This window comes from Hibiscus syriacus, unplaced genomic scaffold (assembly GCF_006381635.1).
Source record: "Hibiscus syriacus cultivar Baekdansim isolate YM2019G1 unplaced genomic scaffold, ASM638163v2 tig00112673_pilon, whole genome shotgun sequence".
NCBI classification, from domain to species: domain Eukaryota; kingdom Viridiplantae; phylum Streptophyta; class Magnoliopsida; order Malvales; family Malvaceae; genus Hibiscus; species Hibiscus syriacus.
This window is the reverse complement of record NW_024063379.1, coordinates 968,367-989,977: the sequence shown is the minus strand read 5'-3', so window position 1 is coordinate 989,977 and position 21,611 is coordinate 968,367. Positions and strand designations below refer to the sequence as shown.

General features: G+C 33.7%; 1 protein-coding gene and 1 pseudogene across 1 annotated transcript; one reads left to right on the top strand and one right to left on the bottom strand.

Annotated features, from left to right (window-relative positions):
* Positions 1-5,083: 5,083 nt before the first annotated feature.
* Positions 5,084-7,208, bottom strand: LOC120182468 (pentatricopeptide repeat-containing protein At1g08070, chloroplastic-like). Its single transcript, XM_039187440.1, has one exon. It carries the CDS (start codon positions 7,156-7,158, stop codon positions 5,110-5,112), a length of 2,049 nt encoding a protein of 682 aa, XP_039043371.1. The 5' UTR covers positions 7,159-7,208; the 3' UTR covers positions 5,084-5,109.
* A 1,082-nt stretch (positions 7,209-8,290) lies between these two features.
* LOC120182504 lies at positions 8,291-10,376 on the top strand (annotated as a pseudogene).
* The last annotated feature ends 11,235 nt before the right edge of the window (positions 10,377-21,611 follow it).

Here is a 21,611-nt window from a genome sequence, read left to right as displayed (position 1 = left end):
TATACCATAATGATCGAGTTCTCCGCGATCGATGCCAATTCTACCGGGTTTTTTGGACTTACCCACAGTGCGTTAATGGTGTCAAATACTGCAAGCCTGTGGTCCAGATCGACGGGACTTTCTTGTATGGAAAATACAAGTAAGTTTTATTATTGGCAGTTGTCCAAGATGACAATCGCAACATTCTTCTAGTTGCTTTTGCTCTTGTCGAAGGAGAAGATACAGATTCTTGGGCTTTTTCCTTCGAAATTTACGTGCACATGTTATCATGAGGGAAAAAAATGTGTCATTTCAGATCGCGGAGTTGGGATCAAAGCAACAATGGAGTCTTTGGGTCCAATGTGGCAACCACCCTTTGTCCAATGAATTCGATTGGATTTTGGACGACCACGCTCCCTCAATAATGTTGCATAAATTCGCATACACATCAAGACTATAACCATTTTGTGGATCATGTATACCTACTATCTGAAGTTTTTAAGGTATACGAATTTGAGTTCCACCTATAGGTAATGACAAAGACCCTGATGAGATTCAAGATTGGCTTCCGATTGTACCAAATCCAAGTTTATTGAGGGAGCGTGGTCGTCCAAAATCCAATCGAATTCATTGCGATATGGATATTCGAGAAAGATCTAGACAAGACAGAAGATGTAGGCATTGTAGAAACCCATGACACACTAGAAAAACATGTCCACTTTTGTTGTCATCAAGTAACAATTGATGAGGAAATGATGTAGTTGTTTATCAATTAATAATTATTGTACTTTAATTTGAATTTACTTCAAGTTAATGTTATTCGATAACCGCTGATGAAGATTAAAAAAAATGATACAATTATACGAGATTGGACGTTGGCGTTATATTAACAAATAATTGATATTAATGATACAATAAGTATTAAATGGTAAATGATAACCAAATTACAATAACTAATATTAAATGGTAATAAACAAAATAAATTAACAAAAAGTCCAACAAATTTATCAAAATAAATTCAAATAAATCCAACCATATTAACGAATTAAAGTAACCATTAAATGATAAATAATAATAAAAATTACAATAAAAAGTCCAATAAACAACTACAATAAAAAGTACTAAATACAAATATAATAAAAAAACAAAATCTATCGATGTCTGCGACGCAAATGTGTTCTACAAGGCGATGGTTGTCGGTCTCGAGGAGGATTTCTTCGTATCACTGGTTGTGACTCCTCGCTATTATCATCATCACCATCATCATCATCGTCATCATCGTCGTCGTCGTCGTCGTCTTGAGCAACTAAATTTTGTTGATGAGGAGTTGATGACGATAAAGCACCTCCATAGAATAAGGACCCTGGAGGTGTATGACTGACTATCCCTCCGGCCTGCGAAAACTGTGAAAACTCATAAAACCCAGACATCGCTAAGTGTGAAAACTGTAAAGGAGGTGTCTGTGCTGCGACTATGGGTGATGAGGCTGATCCCGCCAAATATCCAGCATATGAACCCTAAGTCGGATGTGCAAATATTGACCCATAATAGCCTCCAAGAGGGGTCATATAACTATGTGAAGGTGGCGGCGGTGGGGTCATAAAACTAGGTGATGGTGGCGGCAGCGGCATCGGGTAAGGTAATGGTGGTGACGACATAACATATGGTTGCGGTATGTAAGTCGTTGTAGACGGTGGCTGCTGTGAAGGTCCTGCTGGTGCAGTTGAGGCTGAACCGGAAGCACCTGCTCTCTTTCCACGAGTCGGGGGATGATGGTGCTATGTCGGTGAACGTCTCTGTCGACGTCGTGGAAAGTTCTGTCCTCGTGCATCCTCAGGAAGTAGAAACGGTTTCCCGTTACTGTTCAACCACTCATAATAACCTTCAGCAACCATCAAGAGGTCATTAAAAATGGGCTCTCTACGGGGAAAGAGCCGATGTTGATCCTCCCACAATACGACCCACTCATGATGCCTCACCAGCCAATCTGTATCGGTCTTGCCGCGTCTATCTATGCTATGCAACTCGTCTATATTGTGAGGTGCTTTTGGAATTGGTTGAAAACAACCAAATTGCCGGAGCACTCGATCAGTGGAGTGGCACTCGACGGTCGCATAACATATCAAAGGGACCATCGCCATCCAAACATCTGATGGGCCCCTCAACTCAGGTGGGATCACCGTCCTCGCATCATCATTAGAATATGACACCCATTCAAACTAAAACAAATATATATAATTTTTATCAAAATAATAATATAATTATATAACTATAATATAAAATCGATTTTTAAACATTAAAATTCATACATGTGTGCCAGCCTTCTGATCGATGAGCACCCTAATTTTTTCTAAATCATCCGGTAGCTCCTGATGATTTTTCCTATCAGTCGACCACCTATTCAAGAAAAAAATTATTATACGCTATATAAAATGATTAATATACGAAATCAGTTTTATAATTACCTCAAGAGTAGCGGAAATACGAATGGGTTCTTCACAATGGGACATAAAAAGGGAAATCGATACCATGCCCAAGACTGCAGCAGGAGGAGACATCCATCGATAGCATTTCTCCTATAATCAGTGGTTCGACACATCTCCCTGTACAATAAAGCCAAAACTGCCGAGCCCCAACTGAGTAATTCGGCCAGACGAAAGTCGACAAGATGTCGCAACCACATACAGTGAACTTGGTTACGCGATTTGTCTGGCATCAACAACCCTCCTATCAGCTGCAGTATGCATGCCCGTGCATACATTTTAACTTCATCATCTGACGCGTCCTCGCTCAACTCCCGAAAATTGACATCTAACCAATTTAACGGTATCCGACAACCGTTAAAACTTTCCGGGACACGTCCTAGATTATCCCGACACAAAGCAGTCCAGGAACCCTGCGCGATCCCCGATATCACATCTCCATCCACCGAAATCCCCAGGTGCATAGCAACATCCTCAAGTGTAATCGTGCAATCTCCGCACGGAAGATGGAATGTGTGGGTCTCCGGCCTCCACCGCTCTACTAAGGCAGAAATAAAGTCTGGTTCTATCTTACAGTGACCCTGATATCTACATATGTAACCTAATCCAGCCTCTACTAAATACAGCAATACACGACTAGGTATCACTAACTTAAGATTCCTAATAAATGGATCTAATACACGGTCCTTCTCCTAAAATTAAATAATTACAAAAATTAATTCTTAATTTAGTAATCATGCATTAAATAAATCAATAAATAATTACTAATAATTTAAATTAAATTAAAACGTTAAAATGTTACCGTATCAGCAAAGTGTCGAGATATATGATTTTCATACAAGGAAGTAGACCGTCTTCCATTTTATATCTACAAAAAAATTAATTAAATAAAATATTAAATAAATTAAATACTTAAATAAATTAAACACAAAATATTAAAAATATAATAAAATATACCTTAGATAGAGATTATAAGAAAATTTGAGAGAAGTTAAGAGAATTGGTGTGATGAAAGTGATTGAAGATTAGGGTATTTATATGGAGGGATTTGGGTTTGAAACGTCGGGGTAGGTGGGTAATTATAGCTAAGGCGTGCCGCAAGGGCGCTCCTTTCTGACGCGTGGCAGATTATGGGGTAAGGTGCGGCCCCTGCACCGCGCTATACCTCCTTTACACACGTGTATACCATGTCAGCATAAGACGCGCTTCAGGGGTGCGCCTTACTCCACGTGACATTAAATCAACGTAAAATGTGTTTCAGGGGCCGCGTCTTTCTACAAAGGGTGTTAGATCGGGAAATATAGTCTGAACGGTACCTGATCGAGAATTATACTGTTTATCGGTGATATATCAAAAACTCATCAAAAAATTTAAACATCACTTTATTTAAAAAATCTAGTATCTTATATTATTAGACAAACTAATTGTTGATCGTAATGCGATAACTTGACCGATGACTTGGTTTTAAAATACAGGTACGACCCTGACAGCCTAAAGTACTTGGGCCCATTCTCAGACCGAATCCCTGGTTATTATGGTGGGACACAACTGGATTATCAGCATACCTCATACATTTGCAAAGAACTATGAGCTCCATGTTGGAATTTTCATTTTTTTTATAATCTAATTAATTGATTGAATCAAAATTTAGTTCGGTTAACTAATTGGGCAATTAGATATTTGATTGGTTAATTGATTTTTTTCTAAAGTTTGTTTATTGGTTAATTCATTTGAAACCTATTGATTAATCGAATTAAATGAAAATACTGAACTCATCAAGTGACCTTAGAGGTTAAAGGAAATATTATTCTCCCTAGAGGTCCTAAGTTTGAGTAATTGTGTCTACAGTACGCGCACTTATTGTCAATGCTTAAGAAAGATTATGAATAAATACTATATTGTAATGATCTCATGCTATTAAAAAATTTAACTAAAATATTAAATATATTATATATAAACCTATTAAAAAAAATACCCAACTATTTTTTAACCACATTAGACCCATTCAACTTTCAAGACCCAATAAAAAATTAATTCAAATGAAAAAAATTTCCTCTATTAAATCCAAATTAATCTAATTAAAAAAATTGCAACAAATTTCGATAAATTCGAAAACTAACCAAATTAATCGAATTTTATTTAACTCGATTAATAATTTTCAAAAAGAAATTAGTTTGGTTAATAATTAATGGCAAGTTGTGCTCATGGGATTTGTTGAAGGACTTGACTCGAACCCGATTTATTCATGTGGTGTTTTTCATCCATTTCGTTGGCTGATGATTCCTTTATTTTCTCTAAATAGTCTGAGGTAATAAAACAATAATATTTGTTCATAATATTTCTTAACCACGAACAACACAAATACACCTTGCAGACGTATCTGTTCGAACTCAATACCTTAAAGAAAAAAACAACACTCCCGTCAACCATTGAAGTCGCTCGATAGATTCGGCTGATGATCCTTTTGTAGAATTGAAGGTTAAGGTGATCAAGAATGGCCGTTTGGCTTCTTTGTCAGGCTATTGTAACATGGAAGGGTCCCCATTGAGAACAGTTTTGGCCAGGCTATAAATAAAGCACAAGAAACATATGTAGCCATTTCTATAAAACCCTCAAAGGTAATAATACAAGCCAACAGCTAAGGCAATCACCAAAAATCTTTACAAGAACAGAACCCGTTTTTAAAATGATGAAACCGGCTATTATCTCTCACAATAATCTCACAACTATAGATCTTAGACAGCATTTTTGTTACAGAGTGACAATCACTGCAAACCCGAAGGTTCTTCGTGACCCGGATGGGACATCCAGCTTCGATATTGATGAGACCGAAGGCAATAGCCAACCTCTCGCTATGGTTTTCCAGTTCAGCTTTCTTCTCTTCCTCATCTTCAATATTCAACAACACTTGACTTGTGCCAGGAACATGCCCTGCCAGTTTCAACTTCTCTCTCATCTCACTCAGTTTCAAATATATTTCTTTCGTTTGCCGATGTGATTTATCTCTCACAATGAACTTATGAACCACACCTTTATGCTCTATTGAACTGCAGCCTGGATCTTTTCTTAATCCTCTCTTCTTCATCGTTTCTCTTACCTTTGAAACCTTGTCCCATTCACCGGCTACAGCATACATATTGGAAAGAACAACGTAACCCCCGATAGTCTCCGGAGCTATTTCGATCAAATGTTGAGCAGCATATTCACCTATTTTTGTGTTTCCATGTTTCCGAGCACCACTAAGCAATGTCATCCAAATTACTTTGTTTGCTCTCATCGGCATCACTTCAATGATCTTCTTTGCTTCTTCAAGATAACCAGCTCGAGAAAATATGTCTACCAGACAACCATAATGTTCTATAGAAGGCTTTATTCCATATTCATTCATCATCATATTAAAATATCGACGACCATCGTTAGTAAGTCCAGCATGACTACAAGCATTAAGCACACCAACAATAGTTATAGCATTAGGCTTCACACCGATTTGGCGCATTTCAAGAAATAGTTTCAGAGCATGTTCAGCCATACCATGAATACTCAAGCCGACGATAATAGCAGTCCAATGCCCCAACTTTTTGCCGCATATTGTCCGGAAAACTGTTACCGCACTATCAATGCATCCACACTTGGAATACATTTCTATGAGTACTGTGCCAACAACCCCTTCTAATCCAATTCCATTTTTGACAATATATGAATGTATCGAACTTCCCTTTGCAAGACTAGCTAATCCACAGACAGCAGAAATAACACCAACTAAAGTAGCATCAGTAGGGCTACATTCCTCCTCCAACATTCTCCTAAACATCTCCAAAGCTTCCAAAAAGTGCGAATTCGATTCGAATCCTCCTATCATTGTATTCCACGTGACCAAATTCCTTGTAGTCATTCGATCAAACAATTTAGAAGCAGAATTAACATCTCCAGCTTTCATATATCTGTTAATCATAGTATTCCACGAAATTAAATTCTTATTTGGAATCTCCTCGAATATATCTCTAGCAGTCTCAATCTTCCCGCACTTAGCCAACACATCAATCAAAACAGTCCATGAAAAACAATCTTTTTCAGGCATTTCATCAAACACCTTCATGGCAGCTTTAATTTGTCCACACCTAGCGTATCCATCAAGCAAAGAATTCCATAAAACCAAATCTTTCTCTCCCATTTGATCAAACACTTGGTGTGCAGAACCAATCTCGCCGCACTTGGAATACAGATTAACCAAACTACCCTGCACAAATTTATCTAATCCGAACCCAAGCTTCAAAACCAACCCATGAATTTGTTTCCCTTCTTTCAGAGCATTTAACTTAGCACATCCCTTTATTACGCAAGGAAACGTGAATTCGTCGGGCGGAAAATGACCAAGCATCTGGACGAACAGGGAGATGGCTTCATGGGATTGTTGGTTTTGTACGTGGCATTTGATGAGGATGTTCCAGAGAAGCAACGAGCGGTGTTGAATTTGATCGAAGACGGAGCGGGCGTAGCGAAGGTCGTTGATGTTGGGGTCGGCATAGAGAGAAAGGAGACGAGAAGAAAGTGAAGGATGAGAGAAAACGCCGGTTTTGAGGGAAAGTGCGTGAAGCTGTTGGGTTTCCTGGTGAGTTTTGGAGGATTTAAGAAGGAAAAAATGAAGTGCATCAGGGAAGTACCGGTGGACGGTGTCGGAAGGTATTAAAGTTTGCATTTTGAGATGCAAGCGTTCGCCGTTTGAGGAATCAATTTCTACGTCAAATTTAGCTGCAGGAGACTTCAACTCAATTTTTTTTAACCGACTGTTTGATTACTTCATAAATATTAAACGCTAAATAATTTAAAGACTGAATGATTTAAAAATTATGTATGAATTAACTCTAAATGTGACATGCTGTTTGATAATGATTCTAAATCATTTAGAATGTACTTTTGTGCTGAATCATTTAACACTGTTTTGCTGAATCAGTCATCATTGAATCATTCAGAGGTGCAAAACAAACGCAATGAATGCCGAATGGTTCAACATTCAGCGCTGAATGGTTCCATTAAGAGGAAAAAAAATAACCTCTAATCAAACTCGATTCAGTTTACACTATTCGTAAACGATAATATTAGAACCTTATCTTATTTAAAAAATTTAATGTCTCGTCCCACTAAACATTATTGGTACTCAATTTCCTATTTATCAAATGAAATTTAAAAGGTTAACCTTTCAATTTATTCCTTTATCTTCAAAAATATTTAAAATGTAAAAAAATAAAATAAACAAATTTATTAATTGAACACTATATTCGTTTACACCATAATTCTTCTTCTTTTCGTTTTTAAATGAAGTGTAGCTATTTTATAGGTAAATTATAACAATGAGCACTTAACTATTACCCATTTTCACTTTGATCATAAAGTTTGTAATTTTATCAATCAAACCAGATATCCATTTAATTATTGTCAATCAAATCATTTGTCATTAACATTTAACAGATAAGGTGATGTGACAGTTAAATATTTTGGTATAGTTACATATTTGGTCTAAATTACTTACATATTTAATCAATTGAATATATTGAATTAAAATAAATTTAATCATCTAATTGAATAATGATACTTGTCGTGACACATAGCACAATCTGATTTGAGGATTGAATTTATTTTAATTTATTAAAAATATAACTAAATTGATAGAATATGTAAGTAATTTAGACCAAATATGTAACTATACCAAAATATTTAACTGCCACATCACCTTATCTGTTAAATGTTAATGACAAGTGACTTGATTGACAATAATTAAATGGATATGTGGTTTGATTGATAAAATTAAAAACTTTATGATCAAAGCGAAAATGGGTAATAGTTAAATGGTCATTGTTATAGTTCATCCTTTTTTTATTTGGTTCCACTTGTTTAAAATACTAGTTAATAATTTATAAAATGATATTATTTTTTAGGGTAATCTATGTCAAATACCACTCATCTCTATGCTCGGGATCGAAAATGCCACTGATGTTTCAATTTTGCCAATTTTTGCACGGACGTTTATGTTTCACTTCAATTTTGCCACTTCACCGTTAATCTGTTAACGTCACGATGACATGGCATGGACGGGCGTGACAACGATGACATGGACGACTTTTTTAAAGTTATTTAGTCCACCTAACGTCTGTATTACCTGAGAAAAGTTATTTACTGGGAAGCAAGGAGCACAAAAAGATGGATCCACCCAAGAAAACGGCAATAGCTCTCATTCTTGCTTACTCTTCCTTGGCTGCAATTATCTCTTCGTTGTTTTGTTTATGGGTTTATTACAATAAGAATTCACGTAAATCCACCAGAAATGATGGGAATAGCTAAGGTATATTCTTTTCACCCCATACTGTTTCAGTTTTTCTTCATAGTTATGGGATTTTGAGAGTTAGGGTTTAGAACTGATGCTTTTTTTCCCTTTTGTTTCCCCTTCTTTATGTGGTTTTGGATTTGAAGATGCTGAAAAATGGGGCTGGACTGACACCATTTTTTGGTAAATTCAAGCCTACAAGGATAGTTTCTAAGGAAAATAATGCCTCATTCATGGATTATAAGATGCTTGAAAAATCTACAGACAAGTTTCATCAAGGTAATATTCTGGGTGAGGGTGGATTTGGGTGTGTTTACAAGGCTCAATTCGATGATGGTTCTTTTGTTGCTGTTAAGAAGTTGGACTGTAAAAATCAGGATGCAGAAAAAGAATTTCAGGTATTATTAAAAAAATTATCAGCCCCTTTTATGTGTTTTCAAGGATTTCATATTCATTTTTTTATGTTGAGTTATATTGTATGGAATTGCAGGATGAGGTGGATTTGCTACATAAATTTAAGTTTCCCAACATAATATCATTGTTGGGTTTCAGCAGTGAAAATGGATCAAGGTTTATTGTTTATGAATTAATGCAGAATGGTTCCTTGGAAACTTAGATACATGGTAAGCACTCTCTCTCCCTCTTCGACTCTCATGAACAACTTAAGAACTCACCAATATAAAAGGATATATGTTAATTATTGTTTCTGGAAAATTTTAAATTACATCTCTGGACCTTCTCAGGGGTCTTCATTAACATGGGATAGAATAATGAAAATTGCTTTGGATACAGCAGGGTAAGGCTTTGTTTTCATTTTTACTTATTCCTCTTGGTTAATGAATATGGTTTTAAAAAATAACACTTGTTAACCAGAGGATTGGAGTATCTGCATGAACATTGCAACCCACCAGTCATCCACAGAGATATGAAATCATCAAATATTCTTTTGGATTCAAACTTCAACGCAAAGGTAACGATTATGTTGCTTTCCTTTTCGGCCATGTATTATCTATTGGAGTTCACTTTCTTTCCATTTCGTCTCGATATAGCTCTCGGATTTCGGTCTTGCAGTAACTGATGCAACCATAAAAAAAATAATCTGAAGCTTTCGGGTACTTTAGGATATGTTGCCCCATAATACCTTTTAGATGGTATGTAAGCTAAATCTGAATTATATGTCATGTTGTGCAAATTATCTGAAAGTGTTATCTGGTGTTTTTTGTAGGTAAATTAACATATAAGAGTAATGTGTATGCATTTGGTGTTGAGATGCTGGAAATTCTATTGGGAAGAAAGCCTATGGAAAAACTGGCACCAGCTCATTGCCAATCTATTGTCACATGGGTACGTATGCCTTGCTCTTACGATGATTCACTTAAAAAATGAAGGGTTGTTTGTAAATCTGATGCCATATCCATTATTGAAAACAGGCCATGCCTAAGCTTACTGACAGATCTAAACTCCCAGACATCGTGGATCCTGTAATATGAAATAAAATGGATCTAAAACACTTGTATCAGGTTGGTAAGCTACTGTCTTTGTTTATAAAATTGCCAGCTACGTCACACAAGTCTGACTGGTTATGGTTAGGTTAGGTAGGAATGAGTGAGCTTAGAACCCATTTATTCCTTTCACTTATGAATGTTTTTAATATTTTCATATTAAAAATTTTATAGAAAATATAATAGAAAAATATAATGTAGTTCAATTGTTAAACATTCAATTTAATTTCAAGGGGTTTGGGGTTTAAATCCCTCCCAAACCCCTCTAGTTGCATAATATTTCAATAATTTTTCAAGCAAAACGAAGTCATTTTGTCTTTATTGAACATCAAAATAGTTGTGTTGAAACGACGTCGTTTTGGTAAGCTGTCTACGTCATCACCGTCACAGCCCGTCCATGCCATGTCATCATGCCGTTAACGGATTAACGGCGGAGTGGCAAAATTGAAGTGAAACATAAACGTCCGTGCTAAAATTGGCAAAATTGAAACGCCAGTGGCATTTTCGATCCCGAGCATAAAGATAAGTGGTATTTGACATAGATTACCCTATTTTTTATTTAATTTTAAAAAAATCATAAATTGTTTAATAGTTTTTTAAATAGTTACAAAATAATTGTCATAATTTTAAGTTTGGTTAAAAAGAAGACATGAACCACTAACCAATTGGATAGTGGGATGAGGCACTAGATATCCTTGAGCAATGTCAAGTATTCGAACCTTGCGTTTGTGAATTGAACAAATTAGGTTAGGAGGATTGTCCTCCCCTTTGCAGTACCCGATCAGGACTAGTCGATCAATATATTAGATACCAATAATTAATTAAAAAAGAAGTGACATGATATATTACCTAAATTGACAAAATAATTATCATAATTTTTAAAGTTTACATATCTCCGCATCCTCTGAACAACTACAACCCCTTGACGCAACAACCAACATGCCTACGAGATCTACAATCTATTATTTAATATGTTTAGTTCACTAATATATAAATATTTATCACCACTTTAGGTCTGACACTAACACTAAAGATTAATATATAATTCATTATACAAGACTAATGAAGAGGTCTCTTTGAAACTTAAATTCTATGCTTTCATCATGATCTTCAATCCGTTAAATCATCAACAACGATTGTTAACGTAAAATAAACTAGGATGAACAATCAAAAGCCATGACCACCCCAATTTTATCTTGTTAATAACTTCAATAAATAATAATGCTTTCTCTCAATTTTTACAAAAGATCATCTGTCTTTTTATTCTTCTACGTTTTTTTGTTGGTCGGTTATTTTTTTAAAAAATAATTTTTATTTTTTTAAATTTTAAATTTTTTGTTCAGATGTAAATAATATTAAATTTTTGTATTAATTTACATCAATCAAAATAAAATTATTTTTAAAATAACAACTTTTTGCTATAAAGTAATTATTTTATTTATTTTGCTTTATTTTACTATTTTTTTTGTAGTAATGTATTTATTGCTAACGATTTAAACATTAACAGGAGGTAACCACAATTAAAAAGGCATAATGCCAAAATTAAACCTCAAAGTTTGTTCAATTAGTCATTTTGTCCCTTATTCTATTTTTGGAGCATTTTTAAACCAAATGTTTCATTTTAGAGCAAAAAAACCCATAACATTTGACAGAATAATTACTTTGTCCCTTATTCTTTTTTATTGGGTATTTTAGCTCTCAACATTTTATTTTAGATTAAAAAAACTCATTGTTGAAAACACTTTGATGTTTCGATATAACAAAGTAAGTTAAATGAATTTTAAGATTTTACAAATGATTTTCTAAGTATATTCAGTACAATTATTCGAATATCAAAATATTACTCCAAGTCTTTCAAAGTTTAATTTCAATCCTTACTAAAGTGTAAAATTGTGTTTTATACTTAAAATATTTTTGAAACAATTTTCACAAAGTATTTCGAACAAAAAAAATAAAATTTGTAAAGGGATGCACCGATGCACTCATTGATGTATCGATGCACACACTATTTCGAATGCATTTTATGCATCGATGCACTGCCATGCATCGATGCACTGCCATGCATCGATGCACTGCCATGCATCGATGCACTGCCATGCATCAATGCACTCAGGGTTTTATGAAAACATCGAATGCATTTTATGCATCGATGCACATACCATGCATCGATGCACTCCAGGCTTATTTAAAACATCGAATGCATTTTATGCATCGATGCATCATTAGTGCACCGATGCACTAAGTGTTCCAACGGTCGAAATATTTGAATTTTACACTTGATGCATCGATGCACCTTGACTATGCATCGATGCACACACGCTCCCAACTGATTTTATTAATTATTTTCACACAATATCGACTCTATTAACTCCACTAATGATCCCCAACGTTCAGAAATGATCTAAGGAGTATTTAAACAAGCTTAGAATCCATTAATCAAGAACAAGAAACAAGAATCAAGAGAGAATCAAAGAGAAAGCATCAAACCTCAAGTTTGAGTATTTTCAAGCCTATTTCATTCAATATTCATCTTTTCTTTCAAGAACACTTATTGTACTCAATTGTATTATTCTTGAGTGTTCTTTCTTTATTCTAGAATTGTGCAAACATCTTTCCTTGTGAGGATTTTCTTGTAAGTTCGCAAAATTTGTATTGTTCTCTTTGGGAGAGAGTGTTCTCAAGAATTTGGGGTATAATTCTTGAGGGATTTGTAAGGTTACTCTTTGTCCTCAAAAGAAAGACAAATTAGTGAATTTGTGGAAAATCCTTAGTGTGGATAGCTAAGGTAGTGGACGTAGACTTTGGTTGAGAAAGTCAAACCACTCTAAATCGTTGTGCAAAAATTTTCAATTTTATGTCCACCGAAATTTTTATTGCCAATTCACCCCCTCTTGGCCAATTCTTTAGATCGATTAACTCAATAATTGGTATTAGAGCTTGACTCATTTGAAGGTTTAATCGCCTCTTAAGTAGATCCGAGAATAGTTAGATCGATATTCAAGTTATCAATGGTCGGTGCTTCAATCTCCGACTTTGTTCTCGATTCAATGCCCGTCAACAAGACTCCTTTCTTTAAAGGAGCTAACTATGCTTATTGCAATACCCAAAAAATTTAGACAATGACCAAAATGAAAATTTGGAAAGTTTGATGGTCAAAATAGAAAATTGGGAAAAATTTTGAGGAATTAAGTGATAAATTTCCTAAAAAGAATTTTATTCCATAAATATATGGTTTACTCTTAAAAATGGAGTTTTATGGAAATCATACTTTTGGAATTTGAATTTTAGTAAGGAAGAATTAGAAAGGGTTAAAGCCGGTAAGGAATCGATAATTTCAGATCGAATGGGAACTTTACAAAAATTTTAAGGATGTTATAAAATGGTTGGAAATATTATTTTAATATTTTGGATCAGAGAAATTTGGTTTGGAAATGTGCAATTTTTCATATTTAACCGAAACAGTGGAATTTAGTGACTAAAACGCAATTTTTGAAAATTCAAGGGGAATTTCGGGAATGAAAGTCAAATTAATTCATATTTGACTTTGTAATATGATAAGGATGAGATGGCTTGGTTTTATGGTGAATATGAAGATTCATTAATGGCAAAAATGGAAATTCCTATTGGATTGAATAGAAAAATGCCATTATAATATATATTGTCATGTGATATTTTTATTTATCATTAAATATCAATCATGGATGAGCATTTCCAGCTTTTTCTTCCTCCAAGGGCCGACACTTTCAAGCAAGAAAGGTAAACATTTTTTATTTTGAATTTTGAAGCTATTTCTTGAGAATTAGACTCGGTGTGGTTAGGAAAAATGTTCTACATTCAATTCTCTACATTTTGACATGAATATTACTAGGATTCATGTTCAAGTTCATCTTAAGTTGATGAAAGGGAATGTTGATTCTTGTGTTTTATTGGTTATGAAGAGTTAAGTGATTTTAAAGAATTGGTTGTAAGAATTGATGAAAAACCTAAGGATGAGGTTAAAGGAAACAATTTATATTTTGAAATTAGCAGTGGGTTTGAAAATTCACCATAAATTATATAAAAATAATTTGGAGGTTATTTTTATATATTATGTTCATATATTTATCTAGTTATGTTTAAAACAAATAAGGATCAATTTCAAGGTGTATACAAAGAGATATGAATTTTTAACCAAGGAAATGTCAGAAAAATCGGACAGCAGATTCTGCAAAACAGATTCCGTTGATCAACTTTGGAAATTCACCATAAATTGTACATAATGAATTAGAAGAAGTTATTTATATGGATAGATTTTTATATGAGTCTAGTTTTCAATGGAAGAAACATAATTGAATTCCAGTGTGTATATCAATACATAATATTGATTCTTTAAAGGTAGTGTGAATTGTCTGAATATGGAAATAATTCAATGCAGGAATTATTGGTATTAAGAAATTTAAATGGTAAAATAGTGAAGGACCATTTTGTGTAAATTGGAAAAGTTGGTTCCAATGTTAAAAGGAATTATTAAGTATTGAGTATTTTTATAGAAAATGAGTTTCAAGTATGATTATGGAATTTATTTTGGAAATGTATTTATGTTAGTACAATACTAACATATATATGGATATGAATCTATATTTTGTACAGATCGTGATTTACTTGGTGTTCAAAATGATTCGAGTATAAAAGAAAAGGGTATATTGTGGACAATAGTGAGTTTTAGTGGTATTAATGGCAGACCATAGAGTCTAGCAGCTGCATATTAGGTAGCACTAAAGTGTCTAGAGAAGGCACATAGTGCAGGCCTTAGTGCCTAGTGAAGACACGATACAAAACAGTACGGTGTACTAGGTGGGTAAATCCCGACCTCAACACTTCGGTGCAATATTTGACTCCTATACCGGGTTCCTCTTACAATTATACTATGGGCTATGAGTTATGGTTTATTAGTTAATAAATGGTAAGTATGCAAATAAACTTACGAGCTTATGGAATAATGGCAAGTATATTGGTAAAATAAGCTTACGAGCTTATGAGATTAAATGGTAAGTATATTGGTAAAATAAGCTTACGAGCTTATGGGATAAATGATAAGAAATTTTATATTATTTTGATCATGGTAAAATATTGGATATGAAAATAACATGATTTTATGGCATTTTGAATTTGTCATTGAAATTCATGCATGAATTGTATTACACTATATATTGTTTTAATTACCTCACTAAGTTTATACTTAGCGTGTGATGATTTTCACACGTAGGTAAAAAGCCAGTAGTGGATTAAAGAATTCAGAACGATATCAAGCATCGAGGAGTATATTTCAATATCAGTAAGACATCCTATGATAGAATTTGACTTAGATAGTGGCATGTAATTTGATAATGTTAAATTTGTTTTGTTGAATTTATTTGGAAACAAATTGGTAACTAGATAGTGATGAAAGGTTAATTTTTATGAGTTTTATATGTAATTTTTGGAAGTTACTGTAGTAATGAACAGTAACCATGTTTTAAGAAAATTTCCAGAATGCTTAAGGGGAACCGATTCCCTTGCTACAGGAACCGATTACCCCACTGTTCACTGTACACTTTACACTGTTCATTGTTCACGTGTACTGTTCATAAAAATAAAAAAAATCTTTTGAATTAAATTTGTTACAACGAAACATAATTTATATGATATGATATTTTTATAATATCAATTACCATTTTAAGAAAGGAATTTTTTAAATAACTTTTGAATTGGAAAATGGTTTTAGAAATTCGGATAACATCTATAATCTGTATAGGTATAATTATACGGGTTATGGGTGTTACATTTATTGGCATCAGAGCTACAGGTTTAGCCGATTATAGGACTAAATCGAGTTTATTTTGAGTAAAAAAGTGTATACATGCCACTAGGATGTCAAAAGTTACTGATAGTTGTATATATATTGTGATGATGCTTATTGAGAGTAAAGTTATTCTTTACTAATATATGATGATTCTGACTATGTTCAGAAGTTGGAATTAAAGACAAAGGTTAGAAAGTTGAAAATGTTGAAAAGAAAGTCGAGATTGAAACCGATAAAAATGGGACACGATATGACTTAGGTAAAAAACCTTAGAAGAGTGGATGTTATAAGGGATTTTTCTCCATTTTGTAGAAGAAATGCCCAGCTTTCAACGAAGTTTTTGAATTTAAAGAATCGATTAAAAAGTTTAAATGGATTACAAGAAAAGTTGAATCGGATGAGGATCCATAGGAGATTTCTGAATCTAGTGATGATTCTGAGGTTTTCCAGGTAAGCTTAAATAAGTGAGAAATATTTAAGCTAAGCATTAAATTGTTTAAAGCATTGTTGATTTGAGTAAGAGGAAATAAATAAGCGGTAATGAGTTGTCCGCTAAAAGTTTACAGAAAGTTGAGTTATTAGTGAATCAAATGGTTATGAGTTGGATTGAGAATAGATATCAAATTCATAAAACTGGATAGAGTTACCTTGTGAAGGTAAATATGCGAAAATGGATTGTTTAAACATTCCAAGCTACAATTAAATTTGTTACAACGAAACATAATTTATATGTTATGATATTTTTATAATATCAATTACCATTTTAAGAAAGGAAATTTTTAAATCACTTTTGAATTGGAAAATGGTTTTAAAAATTCGGATAACATCTATAATCTGTATAGGTATAATTATACGGGTTATGGGTGTTACACTTATTGGAAAAATAGAATGATGTACTTTATTCAAGAAAGTGACATGGGAGCATGGAATGTCATAGAAGATGGATACATCAAACCTTCCACTCACCCAAGATTGTGGAGTGATGGAGAGACAAGAATTTTCCAGCTCAACTCCAAAGCTATCCATATCATATTTTGTGCACTTGGACCGGATGAATACGGAAGAGTTTCATCGTGTACAACCACCAAGGAGATATGGGATAAACTACAAGTCACTCATGAAGGTATGGATGAGGTAAAAGAATCTAAAATTAGTCTTCTAACTCATAGCTATGAAAATTTTAGGATGAAACCGAATGAAGATATCAAAGCTATGATGGATAGATTTTCAACGATTTTCAATGGTCTCAAATCATATGGAGAGATCATTCCGAATGAAAATCTCGTGAGGAAATTAATTTACTCACTTCCAAAATCATGGCAATCAAAGAAGACGACAATCATCGAGGCTAAGAACTTGAAGTCCTTAACCCTTGAAGAACTAATAAGTTACCTCCTCATTCATGAAATGATGCTTGAAGACAAGGTAGACCTCGATAAGATTGACGAGACACCAAAAGAGAAGGAGAATATAAAGAATATTAGAGTTGCTCTCAAATCCACAAAAGATGAGAGTGATTTGTATGAAGATGACGATGACGATGAAGAGGAAGTGGCATTATTTGCCAAACGGTTCAGAAAATTAATGAGGCACAACCGAGGAAGAAAATACAAATGAAATGAAGGCTTCAAAACTGAACCAAAGGAGAAGGACCTGATCATTTGCTACGAATGCAAAAAGCTGGGGCATGTCAAATACGATTGCCCTTAATTGAAGAAAAAAGGTTAATCTAAGAAGAAACACAAGGCTCATATGGCTACATGGAGCGATAAGGAAGGTTCCGATGAAGAGGAACAAGTAGTAGCAAACTTGTGCTTGATGACATTCGGGGAGGATTCTCAGGTAACCTCTAGCTCATTTAATTTTGATGATTATTCGTTTGATGAGCTATTATAAGAATATAATGGGTTGGCTTCGGATTATGAGAAATTATTTTTAAAATATAAAAATGATATTTCAAAAATGAAAAATGAAAATAATCTCATATCCAAGACCAATAATGATCTTGAAGGTAAAATCAAAGATTTGCAAATCAAACTAGAAGAGTTTGAAGAGAAAAATTCTGATTTGCATAATTTACTTTCAAAGGTCAATGATGATCATCAAAAGAAAATTGATGATCTTAAAGCTTCTTTCGATAAAGTTGGAACGAAATGTTTTGGAAGTAGAGAAAGTTTAAAATCCAACTTTGTTATAAAAAAATTTAAAAACTACAATCATAAAGGTCCCCGAAGAATCTCTAATGGAAAAATCGTTAGAAGTATATGGGTTCCTAAAGAACTCATTACTACTAAAGATAAGGATATCCTACAAAAATGGATACCTAAGGGGACTAGGATTTTGGAAACTAATGAATATGGACCCAAAATAATTTGGGTACCAAAAATTAGAAATTAATCTATATTTGTAGGGAAATGAGCATTGCTACAAGGCACGGGAAACAAATTCAAACTCATGGTACCTTGATAGTGGATGTTCAAGACACATGACCGGAGACAAGAGCCGGTTCATAGAGCTTAACGCCAAAAATGGAGGAGAAGTGGCTTTTGGTGATAATTCAAAAGGTCACATTGAAGGTATAGGTACAATAGATAATACCTCTTCTATACAAATTAAAAATGTTTTATATGTGAATGGATTAAAGCATAATCTTTTGAGTATTAGTCAATTATGAGATAAGGGATTCAATGTTATGTTTGAAATTAATGGTTGTAAAGTCATATACATTGCATCTAATCGGATTATGATTGTTGGTCATAGAATAGGAAACATATACATGGTGCATTTAGATTCTATATATATGACTAATTTATGCCTAGTTGCTAAGGATGAGCATTATAGTTGGTTATGGCATAGGAGACTAGGACATGCTAGTATGAGTGTTTTGCAACGACTAATTCAAGGAGATTTAGTTAGGGGGTTGCCAAAGTTAAAATTTAACAATGATAAAATCTGTGATGTTTGTGCTAAAGGAATACAAAAGCGAGTTTCTTTCAAATTCATTAATGACGTATCCACTAGTAGAGTGTTACAATTGATCCATTTAGATCTTTTTGGGCCATCTAGGACTACTAGCTTGGGTGGAAAACAATATGCATTTGTATTGGTAGATGACTATTCTAGATATACTTGGGTTCTATTCTTGAGTACTAAAGATGAAGCATTAGAAAAATTCATCACGTTTTCAAAAGTAATCCAAAACGAAAAAGGTTACTCTATAACTAGTGTTAGGAGTGATCATGGAACTGAATTTGAAAATATTGGATTTACTGAATTTTGTAATTCTAATGGTATTAGCCATAATTTTTCAGCACCTAGAACCCCTCAACAAAATGGAGTTGTTGAGAGGAAAAATCAAACTTTAGAAGAAATGGCTAGAACCATGCTTTGTGAAAACAATTTGCCAAAATATTTTTGGGCGGAAGCCACAAATACCGCTTGTTATGTTATTAATCGAGTAATGATTAGACCTATTTTGAAAAAAACTCCATATGAACTTTTTAAAAATAAAAAGCCTAACATTGGCTATTTTCATCCTTTTGGATGTAAATGTTTTGTTTTAAACAACGATAAAGACAATCTTGGCAAATTTGATGCTAAAAGTGATGAAGGAATTTTTCTGGGTTATTCCTTAAATTCTAAAGCTTATCGAGTTTTTAATAAAAGAACTTTAGTTGTAGAAAAGTCTATACATGTTGTTTTCGATGATAATCTCATTTCGAGGAAGGATTCTTGTGTAAATGATGATGTAGGCATTGTAAACACAAATGACGTTGGACATGACGTTGGAGAACCATCATCAAAGGAAGAAACGAAAAAATGAGGAAACTCAAGATTCTCTCGAGAATCCAACCATTGAAGAAAGGGAAGTCTCTTACCTAAGGGAATACAACTATGTCAAGGATGGTGAAATAATAGGTGATCCATCCAAAGGGGTAACAACTCGATCTTCTCTTAGAAATATATGTAATTATGTTGCATTTATTTTATGCATAGAGCCTAAGAATATTAAAGAAGCATTAAAAGATGAACATTGGATAATGGCTATGCAAGAAGAGTTAAATTAATTTAAGAGAAGTAGAGTATGAACATTAGTTGAAAGGCCTAGTAATAAATCTATTGTAGGTACTAGACGGATATTTAGAAATAAGCTTGATGAAAGTGGTAATATAGTGAGAAACAAGGCTAGACTTGTTTCTCAAGGGTATACTCAAGAAGAGGGATAAACTATGATGAAACATACGCTCCGTAGCTAGGATGGAAGCAATTAAAATGTTATTAGCATTTTCATTTTCAACGAATATAAACTATATCAAATGGATGTTAAAAGTGCATTTTAAATGGTTTTATAAAAGACGAAGTGTATGTGGAACAACCTCCTGGTTTTGAAGATTCAAAATTTCCAGATCATGTTTTTAAATTAACAAAAGTACTTTATGGTTTAAAACAAGCTCCTAGAGATTGGTATGAAAGATTGTTAAATTTTTTAATTGAAAAAGGTTTTTCAAAAGGGAAGGTTGACACTACATTGTTTTTAAAACATAAAGATAAAGATTTATTAGTAGTTCAAATTTATGTTGATGATATAATATTTGGCTCTACTAATGATGCTCTTTATCAAGAATTTTCTAAGCTAGTGCAAAGTGAATTTGAGATGAGCATGATGGGGGAACTCTTATTTTTCTTGGGACTCCAAATCAAGCAAAGAAAAGATGACATCTTCATTAATCAAGCTAAGTACGTCAAGGATATGCTCAAGAAGTTTGGACTGGAAAATGGGAAACCTCATGCCACTCCAATGAGCTCATCTACAAAGCTTGACAAAGATGAAGGAGGTAAATGTGTGGATGTTAAATTGTACAGGTCAATGATTGACTCTTTGCTCTATCTAACCGCAAGTAGATTGGATATTAGGTTTAGTGTTTGCTTATGTGCTAGATACATTAAGGACACTCCTAGTTTAGGACTTTGGTATCCTAGAGACTCTAGCTTTAGCTTGCATGCCTTCTCCGATACGGATTATAGAGGATGCAAATTAGATAGGAAAAGCACCTCCAATACTTGCCAATTCCTAGGAAATATGCTGATTTCATGATTTTCAAAGAAACAAAATTGTGTTGCATTATCTACCACTGAAGCAGAATACATTTCAGCCGGTAGTTGTTGTGCACAAGTTTTATGGATAAAACAACAACTTTTTGATTATGAAATTGAAGTATGTACCATTCCTATCAAGTGTGACAATACTAGTGCTATTTGTCTCACTAAAAATCCCATCCAATACTTTAGAACTAAGCATATTGAAATTAGACATCATTTCATTAGAGATCATGTCGCTAAAGAAGATGTAATTCTAGAATTTGTTGATACTTTGCACTAATTAGCGGATATCTTTACAAAACCTTTAGATAAAGAAAGATTTTGGACACTTAGGAGAGAATTAAGTTTAACCAACCTACCTTGACCCAGTTTTTAACATTTTTAAACTGAGAAGTTCTTATAAAAAT

What these genes read in the sequence shown, in the direction of transcription:
- LOC120182468 (XM_039187440.1), bottom strand. Translation starts at nt 7,158, where the DNA reads ATGCAAACTTTAATACCTTCCGACACCGTCCACCGGTACTTCCCTGAT.